We start from the raw sequence: 16,584 nt of genomic DNA, 5'->3' as shown, positions 1-16,584 counted from the left end.
ACTCCATCCACTCCCTTCCCAGAGCAGGAGTATGCCTGTGGGGCTGTTTTCCCCTCCATTCTGCTACCCACAATCCAAATAACCAGTGCAGAGGGTTGAGGGCGTGTCTTCAAAACATCTTACTCACTTTTGCAGGTGTGTTGGGCAAGTTACAATCTTGCCCTATGCCATTAGTTAATAGGATGATTGTTGAAAATCAGAGTCTATAAATTCACCCCACAAATATTTTCCAGAATATTTGTTTAAATATAGACACACGCACACACCAAAACACAGATTTAAAAAATATCTGTTGGGATTAATACTTGCTCATGTTTAAATACTCTGGGTCAGATTTCAGACTCACACCAGCATAAGTCTGGAGTAAATCAACTGAAGACAATGGAGTTACTCAAGATTTACACCAGTGGATCCAAAATCAGAATGTGGTCCCATCTACTATCCAATCTTACGAAGGACTATTTTGTTGGGCTCCTCCCACTCAGTATAAAGTGACACAGGCCTTCCCTTGTCCTCAGCTGAGCATGAGTGGTTCCTATCACTTTCAATGGGAGCCACATAAGTGCATCAAAAGCAGAACTAACCATGGTAATATACAAATAAAACAGTATTCCTAAGCTGTGCTCTTCTAACACCTACATATACGGCCACATCCAGAGAGCAGCTGAGCATCTGCGTCTCCCAACCACTTCGGTGGGAGTAATTTAGTACAAAGAGCGCTTTAATAGTGCCCATCTGGAACCACAATGACAATGATTTGGTGACATTTATATAGACAACATGTAACCTAAATTGAAAATTACCTGCTAAAAATTGCTGAGTATCAAAAAGTTTGCAGGTCTGCTCCCTTTCCAGTTTATTTGGCCTGTCACTGCATAAAGCCAGAGGTCCATCCCAGTAGATCCTGCTTTGACAAAGTCTCTTAGCATAAAGCCCATCAGGTGCCATCCAGAGTATTACTCCTCGTTCCAAGTGGCTCAGTAATTTTTCTATGTTTTTCCTCTGGCCATTATCTTCTGGATACGGGAAGATAACTTGATCCAAGCTGCTGACCTCATAATTTTGGGCATGAGATATTCTACAGCCTTCAGGACTTGAAGTCGTCATCTCTTTCACCAGTATTTCACGGTAATATAGACAGATGTGTAGTCGACAGTCTGTAAGTATATTTTGGAAAAAAATTACTGCTGTTCAATATTGTGAGTATTTTACATTACATCACAGTACTATTAAGGCCAATGGGCCAGATCTTGCAAGGTGCTATGCACCTATCATTTCTAATACTCAGCATCTCTCAGAATTTAGCCCTGATTTAGGGAAAAACATAGATTGAATTGAAATAATGAAATACGGAAGCACAGACTCCAACACCATCTTCTACCAATAGAGGCCCCTTGAGTGGGAATTGCATAGCCTGTGATGCAGAGAGCAGAAAATATGCTAGACATTAATGCCTGGCAAGCTGCATATTTTCATTAATGGGGAAAAAAGTGTTTGTACTTCACAGGTTTAATTGGAATTAATGCTCAGTCTCAGGATGTTCTCCTAGATAAATCAGAAAATAGCTATGCTTCTCTCAAGATGTCGTATAGAACCATGTTAAGCAACTACCCACAAGACTTGCAAAAATGCAATCAGTTGCCTAGTAGAAGTGGTCTTTGGCTGGAACACAGACAAAATTATATTTGAAATCTTAGGCAGAGTTTTAAAGTGGTCACTCGACACAGGAGAGTGATTGTTAAGGGATTGATCCTGCACAGCACTGGTGCAGGGCTGTGCAAATAGACCCCTTCGGGACAGCAGCCCTGCTCAGGAAGGGCACTTAGGCATGTGTTTAACTCTGCCTGCCATTTGCCAGCCAAGTCTCTCTCCTTAACATTGCATTGTCAGTTTCTCCAGATAATTTCCATTGTTAGTTTAAAAACCAAACTAGCTCCTACATTTTCACATAAGGAATAAAATAAAAAAGCCATCCTTGAGTCTGAACAACTGCAAACTGGCTGAACAGATTTATTTTCAGAGAGTGAAAGTGTCATTACCAATGTACCAAGAGGTTTTATTTTATCAAGAATAAATAAATGATGCAAATCCTGATGCAGTCAATAGAGAAGACAGAAAAAAGTATCCATAGGACAAAATGTTGAACAAACAAATAGAATTTTTCAGAAAGGATACAGTCCAGGTTAAAAAAAAAAAACAAACCACTAGACCTCTGAATCCAAAAGCAATATGGCTGTGTGGTGAGCTAAAGAAGAATCTGCTTCACCTGTCAGCAGTTGTCCTATCTGATGACTCACTGAGGAGCACCCAAGAATTTGCTTGAAAGAGCAAAGTATTTAAGCGTGTGTAACTTTAAGCACATGAATGGTCCCATTGATCTCAACCTGAGTTACAGATTTCAGTGAGGACTACTCAAGTGCTTAAAGTTCCACATGTGCTTAAAAATCTTGCTGAATTGAGGCCTAAGTGTATATGCACAGAAGTCATTTGGAAAGGAAATGTCACTTGCACTCACAAAAGAAGTCCCTATAAACAGTGAGAAAACATTTACTTGGAAAGTTATAAGGAAAGCCTCCTGGATGGTTCACCATGAAAGCCTGGTGTTATAGACTTACCTGATAGTGCAAGAGCTTCACCAGACCTTATGCTTGGCTCTATTGGGATCCCAGGAGTCTGTGACTCAGATGGTGCACAAGCATAAAAGGTTCCAGTCACCTGACAACCTGTTTTCACAAAAAAAAGTCAAATGATATCTAGCTATCTAAAATCCAAGAGCAAAGTTAGAGTTCACAGCTATGCATGTGAGAGTTTCTGAGCTTCAGCTCTATAAAAAAAAAACTTCCCCTTGACCGAAATATTTTATCCACTCAAGATGTTATCTAGATTTTTCTTATTTGGATCTTTTAAGTGTTGTTCTTTTACCTAACAATATCAGTGCATATTATTCTCCCATAGAAATAATCTGCATTTTAACTAGATAATGGTGTTCTTGAAGGCTGATGAAAAATAATCCATTCATTCTCACAGGTCTTAAGGAGTTTTATCAAAGGCAACTCAAATATTCAGTCACTGTGTCTTTAATGGTGTTAAAGAGAGAAGACAATTGTAGGGAAAAGAGATTCTCCTGCAGTAGAGTATTAGAGTTTTAATATTACAGCCAACATTAGTCCTTTCCCGAGCTATCCCTTCCTGTGAGTGAGATAATATTGAGGCAAACTGAAATGTGATAACACCTGTCCAAAGTCCCTTGAAGTCAACAGGAATCTTAGCATTGATTTCAAAGGGCTTTATATCATAAACACAATATTTATGATGCAGGTAAGCTACACTACTCTTTCCCAGAGACAGATTTGACTCTTTGCAAAGCTAGTTCACTTTTTAACCTGTGCCAAGGGCATACCTGAGTGACTGTTGACAAACAATACAATCCAGTGAGTAAACCACTATTTCCCAATTCTCTGATACAAGCTTAATGCAGCACTTAGACCCTGAGACAGGAAAACACTTGACAATTTGTTTACATCCATCCCTATACAAGAAAACACTTAAGCATGTGTTTAAGCATATGTTGACATCCCATTGGCCCATTAAGCATGGGTTTAAATGCTTTGCTGCATTGGGGATTGACTCATTTTCTTTTAAGCCACAAAGATAGAAGGCCCTATATTTCTTGTGTCTTCAGAATGCCCGCTGACCCGGGATACAATGCGGGGAAAATGATGCTTTGGAGCAGTGACTTTTAAAGAACAGCTGTAATGATAAGCATAAGACTGGGGGATGAAGGAATGAAATTGAAACCAGGAAAAGCAATATTATTACTAAAGCTTGACATAATGTTCATGGTTACTAACAAAAAAAAAAATCACTGATATTTTTGCTTTTGTTTTAAATTTGTATATGCTAAGATTCTATCAGGTAATCAACAGATAAATTTTCCAGAGAAAAATTATAGTTATGGTCTTCTTTCTAGTATTAGAAAATGCCGTGTTTCTTTTATTCTCTATCTTAGCATTTTCTAGAGCAGTCTTTACCATAGTATCTAAGAGTTTATGACACTGTTCACTTCAAAATTAGTGTTTCTATTCAGCATAGGTTCAATAGATCATAAGGACCAAACCCTACATTCACTACCCCATTGAAGTAACTGTTGCATGGGGTGTAAATCAGGGCAGAATTTTATAAAATTTCAACTAAATAGCTCACTTGTCTAAATGTAGAGTGTTCAGCTGACAATAGACAAATGTAAACAGAAGTTTATTTCATTGCACTTGAACCATTAAAGGACTATATTTTGTAGTTCTAATACCCTGTGCGCTTTAAGTATTCCTTCCTTATCTCATCTTGGACTAAGGATTTCTACTTTTTGCAAGATTATTCTCATATGGATATGTGGGGAGCTGTACTTATGGAGCAAATCCCTGCATACTGAAATGAGCATATATCCCTTGAGAGTCTGAGCCTGCAGCCATACACGGCACAATGGATGGTCATGTGAATAAGGCATTAGACTGCAACACAGGAAATCCAGGCTCAATTTCCAGCTCTTCTACAGACCTCCTGTGTCACCATGGAACAAGTCACTTAATCTCTGTGTACCTCAGTTCCCCACATAAGGTAAAGACTTCCCTACTTTGCAGGTTTTTCAGGTGCTCAGATTCGGTGCTGCCAACTCTATCAATACTTAGTACAGTTCACAAAGCCTCAGATCCTGGAATGCTATGACTATGTGAGAATATCAGCTTTCATTTAAGAGGGGGAAAGTACGTTTCTAACCTATGTGATGATGAAGAAAAACGTGAAAAATGTGAACCATAAAGACTCAAAAATCAGAAGACAAATAAAAAAATTATCTATACATATTCATTTATAAATCATTTGTGGGGGGGTGACTCAATTTTTGAACGCTTGGGGTTGGCAATATGAGATACTATGGTGATGACTAAGGCTCCTAAGCACTACAGTAAAACAAATTAAAGAATAAAATAAAATAAGTGTCAATATAGATGACCGGTGCTGATCACCTGCAGCTGTCATTGAAGGATGCTCAGAACTTCTGAAAATCAAGCCATCCATACCAATGCCACTGAAGCCATGAATAATAAATATGAAATCTGTAGTCCTTCTATGGTGGTCACATATTGTCTCTTTAGATTAGCGAGCAATTGACATCCAGGGAGATGTTCTTACCGTTTTCACAAGCAGGACCTTGCCAATGGTGACTGCGAGCTGCAAAAGGAACACTTTGGCATTGGTAGGGGATGTCAGGGTGTGGCTGCTCTGGGGCAAAATCTCTCCAGTTACGTTCATGAGGTACCATGTAGTTTGACACCTGTTCAATTTAATGAGACATTATTTTATTTGGCTGTAATCAGAATTGATGCCGCCTTTCACATAATCTCCCATATTAGAAAGTTTCCTTAGTTCTGCAGGAGACCTTTTGTTATTTGTTCTCCCATATCTCTTGTAGATCAAAGCATCACACAGACCACCTGGATGATATTTTGCCAAAAGGAGAAGGCTTTCAAATGAGCTGCATGTCACCATTAGTGTAAACTATAAACATGACAAAATTATAATAGGCAACTGGAGCATGTTGCAAAACATTACTGTAGAATAACTGTTTCATCATATGTTTAATTTCTGGCACCAGAAGTACTAGGGCAATACATCCATTTTTACAAAAAAAAATCTAACAAAACAGAGCTGTAATTCACATTTTAAAAAATCCCAGATGGATCAGCTGCCCTGTGGTTTCACGTGATAAAAACATTGCTTCCAGATTTCTCAGTTTCTTATAAAAAAAAGTCTTTTTCCAAGCAGAACTAAATGGTGGTAGACCAGAATAGAAAGACTTGTAGTATAATATGGTCTTGCAAAAATTAGCTCAATCGACACCCAACAAACAAGCTAAAAAATAACACATGACTGATCTGTACCTGAGCCTGTAGTGAAGTGTAAGGAGAAGTCATTGTGTATGGATGGTTCATCATTATCTGTTGATCTTCTAGGCTGAGTTGTTTTGCTCCTACATACATGATAAGGATTAAAACAAAGTTACTAAATAAACCTGAAATAATCTTAAATAAACCTGAAAATGATCTACTGCAGAGAAACCTGTACAAAAGACCATCCTTAATAAGCAATCTCCTCTCTTAAGAGACCATCCTACACCACCCCCAAACACGGGGCTTGATTGTGCTTCATAGATACTGGCCTACAGAGGGAGTGGAGCAGAGGGACCTTTGGGAGGAATTCTGTCTCCCAGAGCTTCCCAGTGCATGAAGGAAGAGCACCTGCTGCTCACATCCCTTCAAGGGGTGCAGCATAGTTCCTTTATGTGCCCATCCAGCTCTGATGGCCAGTGCATAGGAGGGACGACTGCCTGCTGTGTGCCCTTTTTGGGGTATCTTGAGGGTCTGGGGCTTCTAGGAAAATAGGAGCACAGGGGAGTGCCAGGACTGTGACCGTACTTGACTGCTATGCAGACGCAAAGAGGGCTAGGGAGGATAATGCACTCCGCTAACCTTGCTCACCCCTGAAGTAGTCCGGCACAATCTGGCTCTTAATGAGTTCAGGTCTGCTCCACCTTTATTTGAAGTCCATTAAGCAAACGTATTTTTGCCTGTCTCTTGAGTGGTTGCTTAAGACAGGCATCACTTTATTTAAAACTGAAATAGAGGCTGTACAGCCAAGATTAATCCCTCCAGTAATCTACATACTGCATGCCTGTACCTCCAACAAAGGGGTATTTTTTCAAATGCTACGATTCAGACTCCCACCGTTCTTTTTCAGGCAAAACCTCCAATGTAAGTCAAAGGGAAATTTATCCAAATAAGACGTCCTTGAGTACTGCACATCTTGTTTATTGTATTGATTGCTACCAAGTCTGACATGAGTGACTGTATGATTATACATCACATGAGTGACTTACAGCACATTGGCCATCTCTTCAGTTTTTGCACACTGGAAAATGAGACTTTAAATGGATATAAAACCTAAGATGGCCTACCTTTTTTAGCTCCTTCTGGAACTATTCGGTACACTTTATATGGATCAGAAATATCCAGCTGGCTTCTCTCAACCAGTTCTTCAAAGTCATTGCTCTTGTTCAAAGCACACCGCAGCCTTGTCTTCCAAGTTGGGGGATCTGGTTTATCAATGCCCTCTCTGAACTTTCCTTTAAAAAGAGCCCAAGCCTGAAAACATTTCAAATGTTCAAAAAGAAAGAGAGAAAAAAATCAAGCTATAGGTAGACAATCACAAAAGCTGAAATTGCAATCGAGTGGGGAATTTATTCCCTATGGGTTTATGCTAAAGTATATGCGAGGTGGTTTCTTGATAAGGTAATAAAAACAGTATCAAAGGCAAGATAAACTAGTAAGAGAAAGAAGAAAAGTGACTGGGTGAATGCAGAAATAACTGTTCTCCAACCATACAAAGGTTTATGATTACAGCTGGAGAAGGAAGGAGGGGGGAAGTGTTCCATATGGACGCGGGCAACCCTCTCGTTAAAATAAAACAAAACCAAAACCGAGAGGGCTTGCTGAGGAAAGCAATTAACTGCATTAATTCTGGGAGAAACTGCACAGCCTCGCTCCGGGCAACAACCAGCAACCAACGCGCTTGAAAAAGACAGACCTGCGCCTGCTGAAGTCAAGGGCAAAACTCCCATTGGCTTCAACGGTGCGGGATGGGGCCTCGGTGGGTCCTGGCTGGCTGGAGAGCAGGACCCCCAGCGGCTCGGCTCGGGTTGTTGTTCAGGGCCTCGTCCTGCCAAGGGGAGATCCTGCCCCCCCACCCCTTGCTAAGGACTCGATCCCTCCTGTCTCCCGCCGCCCAGGGGGTCGGGGCTGCAGGACGGCAAGAGACACGCCCAGAGGGCGGGTGAGTGGCCCTTGGCCGCCCCCTACCTTGAAGAGGGCGGCATCCTCCTCGCGGTTGTAGTCCTGCTTGCCGGCGTGCTTCCAGGGGATGCGGAAGATGCTCTTCTCGTCGTTCTCCCACACCAGGCCCGGGTACTTGCCGCTGTCGATCTGGTCAATCAGCCACTGGCGGAGCTTCCCGTTGCCGCAGCTCACCGAGCTCATCCCGCACTCGCTGCTCTCCAGGTTCATGCCACGCACTCGCTGCACACGCCCGGGCACCAGCTTACGGAGGGGAAGGGGGCCGGGGGCAGAGGAGAGGAGAGGAGAGAGACGCCCGCTATTAAACGCCACCCCGCTAGCTGCAGCCTCAGGCGTGGGCCGGCCCGGGCTGCTTAACTTTGCGACGGGGCCCGAGCCTGGGAGGGGAACGGGAGAAAGTTCCTCTGCCCGATGCACAGCAGCAAGGGGGCCCAGCGAGAGCCTCTTCCCGGCGGGGTGAGTCGGCCAGGCCCTGGCCCTGAGAGCTACTGCGCCCTGGCTGCATGGATGGGCTGCTCCTGGGCACGGGGAGAGACAGCGACTCCACGTGCCTCGACAGACACTGTATTTATCTCTACCTGCTCCTCCCGCGCCTGTGTGTGTGTGTGTTTATGAAACAGATACTGAGAGTATAGCTGGGCATGTGTTCGTGTATACACCTGTGTTCGTATGTAAATACTAACCCCCCCCCCGCACTGCTTTGAAAACCTCAACCACAAACAGTTATAAATAGCGCCTATGATCTCTAAGAGTGCGTGTGTGTATACATATATTGTCCTCATAAATACACGCACACGGTGTGTGCATACATATGATGCTAATTCATGAGTCCGCACAAGAAGGTACGTTTCAAAACCATACATGGAGGACGTAATATATTCGACATGCCTGTATCTATAATATTCACAAGCAATACAAGACTATACCTATACCTAAAAGTTGGTACAGACCGAGCAGGCACTAAGCTTATCCCTCATACAAGTAAGCTGCTGTACTTTAAGGGTGTGTAATAATCTGCATAGACACAAATGCAAGACGCCTGTACACAGACGCATGTACCGAACAGATCTAGAACTGGATATCGACTGGAAAGATCCTAAATGAAGGAAATTCACACAAGCTCTGAGTCGACCGGGAAAATGTAGGTGTGATGCATTTTGACACACAAAGACGCACACAGACACCATGTGTAGCTGTAAGTGTGTGTGGCGCTCCCTAGCTTTGCAGTTTCCCTTCTGACTTCTTCGCGGTGGCCGAGTGTTTGGTAATTGCACCCACCCACTAGCGCACGGCTGCTGCCGAGCCTGGGACTTTTCCATCACTAAATTGTTCTAGTGAACATCATTTCCACGCAGCTGGTGGGGGTGGGTCTGACCGACCCACCCTGGGACAGAGAGCGGAAAAGGTCAGCCTGATCTCAGCGCTAGAGCCTATTTCAGCCCTCGGAGAGATCGCCGAGCAGAGCACGGACCGGTTCCACCTGCGCTTCCCCGTTGGTGACCCAGCAGTAAAAGCCTTATAGTAACATTTACGAAAAGAGAGCGAATTGGGTTCCGTCCGGAGCCCGGGGTTAAGGGACAGGAATCATGCCCTCCCCCCCCCCCCCCCACCCCCACCTCCGGCTCCCACTGAAGCCAGCCAGGCCCTGCAATGCCAGCAGGCTCCCGGCACAGCCTGGGACTCCCAGTAGCAGTGAGGACAGGTGTGTTACAGAGTCTGAAAGGCAGCAGCACGCTCACCAGCCTCCTATTAGACCACGGCGTGAGGCCAGGCGCGTGTTTTAACCCAGAGCTGCCCAGCTGGCGTGGTTTAGACATTAACTAAAAATAATTTTTAAAAGCCAGGAAGGGAAAGAGAATGACAGGGAAAAAATGTAACTTAATAGAATCCTCCCCACACTTTTATTTTTCCTCCCTTTCCAAAATAATAGCACAGTCAGAAAAATCTGTGTCTTGCAAGGCTCGAGGGCTGCTGCTGGAAAGCAGACAAGGAGGGTAGGGGCCGGAGATCGAAATGTGTGATCTCCTACCAGGTTCTAGCCAGGGCCAGGGTTACGTTAATTTAAGGATTGAAAAATATTATTTTTACTACACACACACACACTTTTTTCAATAGAGAGAGAGAGAAACAAATGAATATGTAAATTTGCTTAATTACAAGTGCTGGAGTAACCCTTGTTCTCCTATAATCACAGAAATTAGAGAAGGAGGGAGGGGGGAGGACAAGGCTAGTCTATCTCCCACCCCACCCCCAAAGAGCAAATGTAGGATCATTCACTCCAGCCAGGCTTTTAGAATGTATCATTTTAAAAACAAGAAATTCTGTAACTTTGTTTTCAACAGCAAGCCCCCCGCCCGCCCCGCATCCGACCTGTTGCAACTGAATTCATTTTATGCAACATTCTCACTAAATGCCCATGATCAACTGTAATGCTAGCTTAATACATCCTCTGGCAGGCACTCTATCCTGTCTGAGGGACAGCTCTACTAAGTTATGTCCATTTCTAACTTCTGAGATCCCAGACAGCAATCGCTCTGGGGCTAAAGGGGTGAGCATATGGGTTGAAGAGTTTTCTCTTGAGAAAGCTACCGTGTAAAGCAAAGTGAGGGGGAGAATTTGGCAGATAATGCTCATTCAATGGGCTACACTCCCAGAACAGGATCAGATCACTACCAGCTTAAATAAGCAAAGAAATGCCCAGGTCCCCCGCCCAATTATCATTGGGGATGATCGGTCTCTTACCTCTTTCACCCAGCCGCTCAGTGCAGGAGGCAGCCTGTTTTCTCAAATGGTTAAAAAAGATATGAAACAACCAAACTGAGCGAAAGCAGGAACTTATAGGACTGAAGAGCTGTCAGATGGGGCGGGGGGGGGCGGAGTCTTACAGAGGTTGGAGGGACTGAGGGATACAGACGAGCGCGGGGGCTGCATTGAAGCGGCGCGGGCCACTGGGGGTTTACCTAGACACAGTGACACGTGGGAAAAAGTACAGCGCCGAATCGTTTTTATATACAGATATACATATAAATAGAACGGGAAATCCCTGCCTGATCACCTGCTTTACAGCCAGCTTTATTTTACTGTAAACGACCCGTAGATCACACCTTATGGTGGTGGAAGGCTTACAGTTTGTGGCAAAAAAGTCCTTGCCCGAGAGCACTGTTTGTCCGTGCCCTCGGGGCAGCAGATTTAACCGAGGGCCAGGAAGAGAATGGGGTTAGGAGAAGGGTAGGCGCTGCTGTACACATGGGCTGACATTCCAGAGTCATAAGCGGTCACACGTGGGCTACACAGGACTAGCTCCCCTTCCCCAACGCATGACCAGACTCACACGCCACTCCCCCCCTGTCACTTGGGCTTTTTAAAAAAGTGTATTCAAAGCCAAACGGTATATAAGGTGAATAAACTGCAGCAGCCCCAAAAGTCATTTGTACCAGACCTGGGGGGGGGGGGGGGGGAGAGAGGGAGGGAGGAGGGATCAGATTCCGCTTGTTACAATTCAAGTCTGCGGTAATTTATTTCTAATCAAACCACCCCTCTAAAGCCATACAGATTTTAGAACCGTGCTAATCTGTATATTATTGGGTGACTCTTCCGACTTTCCTTTCTCCCATCGATGGATTACACGTCAGTGAATTGGATTCTGAAACGGATACATTTGTAATGCTAAAAGAACAGACGGTATGGGACAGCCGATGCGTTCATACACAGATCATGCACATACCATTCATAGCGTCAGAACAACATGTATGCAAACAGGAACGATCAAACTACAGCGAAAATTTTCTACGGAGCAAATCAAATCTCTCCCAGGAAGGCCCCTTTTAAACCGTGCAGCGACTGAACTCATGATATGCAAAGAGAGCACTGGTTGTAAATGACTTGTTAATATCTTTGTTTAAAAACAAACAAACAAACAATCAACTGAGAGACAGAGTAACTGTTCACCAGACTCTCCTAAACTAAGCGCGGGGAGGAAGCTCGAGGTTTGGACTAGCAAAAAGTCGTTTAGTACCTTTCAGGTTTCACACACGTTTCATGTAGCAGCGCCCCCTCTCCCCCCCCCCACCCGCACCCGTTTTTAACATTGTTAACATTCACATCCTCTGTTCTTAAATACCACATTCAAAACAGTCATCGCACATTGATTTTTTTGGCTGTCTATGTATAGGATTCATACAGTGTTTAGAATATTAATTGCTAATCTTCAACGCCATCTTCTGAAATTTAAATGTAATTAAAGTCAAGGGTTTTTTTTAAGCACTTTTAGGTTTTAGTTTATAATACAACTCAAAGCCATGTCTAAAATAAAATTTTAGTGCGAATCGAAGGCACTCACATTCCAAGAACTCCGTAATAATCAACAATTAAATATACTGTTCACATCTGCAGCTATCACAGTCATAGACGCCTAAAACATCAAAGCAAGATAAGTTCACAGCTTTAGCCATGGTTAAACATAGCCATCTAAAGTATCACTAATATTTCCCAGAAAAGGCCTGATTTGGATATTGTTCATTAGAAGCAAGGATGATAACGATGGTACAAAGAACTAAGGCAGAAGTTTCATTGGATATATAAAAGTGTTGCATATTGATTTAGTTTAATTATAAATGGCAACTTTCCCCAGTCGGAAAGAAAGAGCGCCGTCTCAACGTGAAAAAAGTCAGAACAAAAGCCCTTCAGGATAGAACTAGATCCTTTCCCCAATTTGGAGTAATGTTGTTGGTTTTTTATCTTACTTTTCAGCTGAAGTTAAAATAATTATTAGAAAAAGCCTTAACCGGTAAGAGAAAAAAACAGCAGAACTTGCAAAAAAAATATTTTATGAAGACAGTACAGATGACCAACAATGTTTGGTTGTCTTTTATCAACTTTGCCAAAAGCATTCAATGGGGGATTAGCCCCAGCTGCCAGAAAGTTCAGACCTGGATGCCTAAAACTAGACTCCTAAAGGCATATTTAGTAGAAGTGCCCTGATTTTCAGATGCACTGAGCATCTGCAGTTCATATCAATAGGAATGTGAGTTGCCAAGGGTTTCAGAAAATGAAGCCATTTAGGTGGATAATCAAAAGTTTAGGGGACTAATTTTAGGCATCCAGGTTGGAAAACTGTGTCCAATAATTAAACTATGTTATTTTAATTAACTATTGCAGACTGGTGACCTATATAATGTGCATATTGTATAGGCTGGAAATCCTAATCATCCACTGGCCTTTATTATGTTTTGAACAATACAGGAACCTTGCAGCATAATCTCCCTTTCTAGTGATCTAAATATTAATAAAATGTCCAGCAGACCTGACACAAAACTCAGATTTAGCTTCAATGGAATTTTCCTGTACGAATACAAAGTTTGCAGGCCTGCTGTCAGAAAGCTTGTATTGCTTTATAACCCCTATATTAACCACACTTCTAAGGTCACTGACTAAACTATCTAAATGTTTGCCAGGAAAAGTGGCTGTTTCTTCTAAACAGTCATTCACAAGTATTTCATGCACAGGGGGCTGATTCAGCTTTCACATGCACACATGAAGTCCCTGCTGACTTCAGAGGGAATTGCACCCTTGTATCCATGGAAAAAAATTAGGCCCATAATGTTTAAACATGGATGTGTGAAATGGTGCATTAGTCAGGGTCTAATAAGGTTGAGAGGATACTTGCATTAGAAAGTCCTGTTTTCAGAGGTTTCTAACTCATCCAAAAAAATTCCTTCCAAACTCCTTGGGCCCCATGTTTCCCTAGGCAAGTTATTTCCACGTAAGTCAGTGTAAAGTCACATTTCAACTGGCAGAGTTTCCCTGGAATTCTTCTAGTATAAGGGTGAGGTTTGTCTCCTGGAGAAGCAGCTGTGAGCTCTAGCGCCTAAATCAGAAAGTTATAGGGGAAATGTGCCAGCAGCAAAGCTTTAGTCTTACTGAGGTCCCTTGGCTCCACTGTTGCCAGAGGCCCCTGTACAGTGCCATTCATTCAGGTGTTCCCCCAACTGTGACTACCCTGAAATCCCCTTAGGGGGTGGTTAGAGGAGAAGGGGAGTTCCAAGCTGCATCAGGGGAACCTGTGTAAATTACTGCAGACTATCGGCCATGCTCACTAATACATTACTCCAGTTTACACCAGTGTAACACCATTGGTTTCAATGGAGATGCACCAACATAAAATGGGAGTTATTACTATTAATCATGTTTATTGCAGTAGTGCCTAGGGACCAGTCAAGATCAGGGCCCCATTGTGTTAGACACTGTAACAGAGGGCAGTAGCTAGTCCCTGTCCAAAGACCTTACAATCTAAACAAGTAAGTAGGTAAGGATGAATGCAATGGTGATTCAGGCTCTGTGTAGGCATTAAAGGCCCAATCCTGTACCATTTGAGTCAATACAAGTTTAGCCATTGACTTCAGCTTGAGTAGGATCAGGCCCCTAACTTCTCCCCTTCCTGTGAGTAGGTGTGGATCCCTTAAGAGGTGACGTTGATTTGTTCCTTCCCTCCACCAAATCCCATGGTGCAGAGGGAAGGGAACAGGAGGCTCAGATCTGGTTTATATGAGCTTTGCCTAGTACTGAATAGCTCTGCCAAATTTGAAAGAAAATTAAACTGGTGCAGCCATTTTTGATTTATAGCAACAAAAACACTACCACTTACGTCTAGGGCCCTACCAAATTCATGGCCATGAAAATTTACACGTCACGGACCATGACATCTGCCTCTCACCTTGAAATCTGGTCTTTTGAGTGCTTTTACCCAATACTATGCAGATTTCATGGGGGAGACCAGCATTTCCCAAATTGGTGGTCCTGAACCAAAAGGGAGATCGCAAGGTTATTTTAGGGGGAGGCGGTATTGCCACCCTTACTTCTGCACTGCTGCCTTCTGAACTGGGTGGCCAGAGAGCGCTGGCTGCTGACTAAGGACCCAGCTCTGCAGGCAGCAGCACAGAAGTAAGGGTGGCCATACCCTACCATGCCATCCTTACTTCCGCACTGCTGCTGATGGCGGCTCTGCCTTCAGCACTGGGCTCCTGGCCAGCAGCCACCGCTCTCCAGCTGCCCAGCTCTGAACGCAGCACCGCCGCCAACAGCAGTGCGGAAGTAAGGGCAGCAGTACCGCAACCCCACCCACTAGCCTTGCGACCCTCCCCCCCCCCCCACAATGCCTTTTTAGCTCAGGACCCCCACAATTACAACCCCATGAAATTTCAGATTTAAATAGCTGAAATAATTAAATTTATAATTTTTAAAATCCTATGACCCTGAAATTGACCAAAATGGACCGTGAATTTGGTAAGGCGGCACTTATGTCACCACAGTTGGAGCTTCAGTGTCAGTGTTCTTTAAGAATTCAGTTAGCTATGTTTCAAAACACCAACTATTTGGTAAATGATTTAGAGTACATTTTTAAAACTGCCCAAGTGACTTAGGAGCCTACATGCCATTTTCAAAAGTGACTTAAGCACATAAAAGGATAAATCCCACTGACTTTCAATGCTTTTGAAAATGTTATCCTTAGGGCTTATCTGCATGAACATTTAGTCCGAGGCAAGCTGAAGCGTGAATCTGCTCTCACGAGTCTGCCTCACTCTGTAGGTTCTTGTGGACCCTGCTGACATGCATTAAGTTTGTTAGTAGACTTTGATCTACCCTGCTTTGAAACAAGAGTAGATTAAAGCACACTAGCAAACTGTTAGTGAGAGTCAGCAGGATCCACCAAAACAGTTAGTATGCAGCAGGCTAGTGGGGGTTAGATTCACACCCTAGCTTGCCACAAACTAAATGTTCATATAGACAAGCCCTTAGTCCTTAATGCACACAAATTCCCAGGACCAATCACAGGCTATAACTATTTTAAAATAAACTTTGAATAGTTTGTCCTAGGGCAATAATCCATTTTAACAATTTTTGAAAGGTCTTGTTGAAAGAAACCGTATAAAGTTATTATGGAGGGCTACTTTTATCTGCAAGCATAAAGAACTTCCAAAATTTATATAAGATCTTTCTACATTTCTAGGAGTGTCTAAGTTTGATTGATTACAAATTAAAAAGAACAAAATATGTCACCACACCATGCTAGCTACATTTCTAACCAATAGTACAATCCTTGGGTGCAATTCTGCAAACACGTCAGCAACGAAGCAACTTGGTGTCATAGTTCCAGGGCTGCTGCACCTGTATTCCCGGTCCACGGTTTCTCGCAGGCATCCACTCTAGGCTCAGGCTCTTGAGCCATCACTTATCTTGGGCAGAGACCCATGTCTCTCCCTGCTGACAGGGTTTTTTCCAGATTGCACAGTTCCCTGCTTATACAGTGATATCCCCAGCAAGTCAGACTGCCTAAACAGGCCAGAATTTGATTTTTGCTTTCTCTTCAAAGGCTCTGAACAGCTGTACTTTCCAGCAGTTACAAGTTATCATGCAACCCTTTATAAGCAAGCACATTTATTCTTAAGGCCAAAGCATTACAAAGAAAATATATACAATCAATAAAAGAACCTGCACTCATGCTAAAAGCTTACCAGACTTACAGGCTCTTAAAAGGTCAACTCCTTCCATAAGTATGCAGCAGGATTGGGCCCTGCCTTGGCTTGAACAGAAGGTTCTGTCTGTTTGCTGGATTAAAGAGAAGGCCCTGAGTCAACAAACTCAGGCTATTTATCCAAAGGTCCTTTTTTTGTCGGTCTTTGGA

At 43.2% G+C, this 16,584-nt stretch overlaps 1 protein-coding gene across 5 annotated transcripts in view; it reads right to left on the bottom strand.

Moving 5' to 3' along the window:
• Positions 1-16,584, bottom strand: part of LOC102944150 (interferon regulatory factor 4) — a 119,404-nt gene that overhangs the window by 11,053 nt on the left and 91,767 nt on the right. For 4 of the 5 annotated variants that reach the window (XM_043540182.1, XM_037893232.2, XM_037893240.2 and 1 more), the window contains 6 exons: positions 7,911-8,147; positions 7,010-7,196; positions 5,937-6,025; positions 5,188-5,329; positions 2,616-2,723; positions 804-1,157 (listed from right to left, as the gene is read on the bottom strand). In XM_043540182.1, coding sequence (XP_043396117.1) covers positions 804-1,157; positions 2,616-2,723; positions 5,188-5,329; positions 5,937-6,025; positions 7,010-7,196; positions 7,911-8,147 — 1,117 coding nt within the window. Of the gene's footprint in view, positions 1-803; positions 1,158-2,615; positions 2,724-5,187; positions 5,330-5,936; positions 6,026-7,009; positions 7,197-7,910; positions 8,148-10,646; positions 10,803-16,584 lie in introns of those variants that run through there. The other variant, XM_007058826.4, reaches the window with a different exon arrangement.

The sequence above is a fragment of the Chelonia mydas genome, chromosome 2 (genome assembly GCF_015237465.2).
Source record: "Chelonia mydas isolate rCheMyd1 chromosome 2, rCheMyd1.pri.v2, whole genome shotgun sequence".
NCBI lineage: Eukaryota > Metazoa > Chordata > Testudines > Cheloniidae > Chelonia > Chelonia mydas.
The sequence above is the reverse complement of the archived record's forward strand: the minus strand, read 5'-3'. Positions and strand labels throughout refer to the sequence as shown.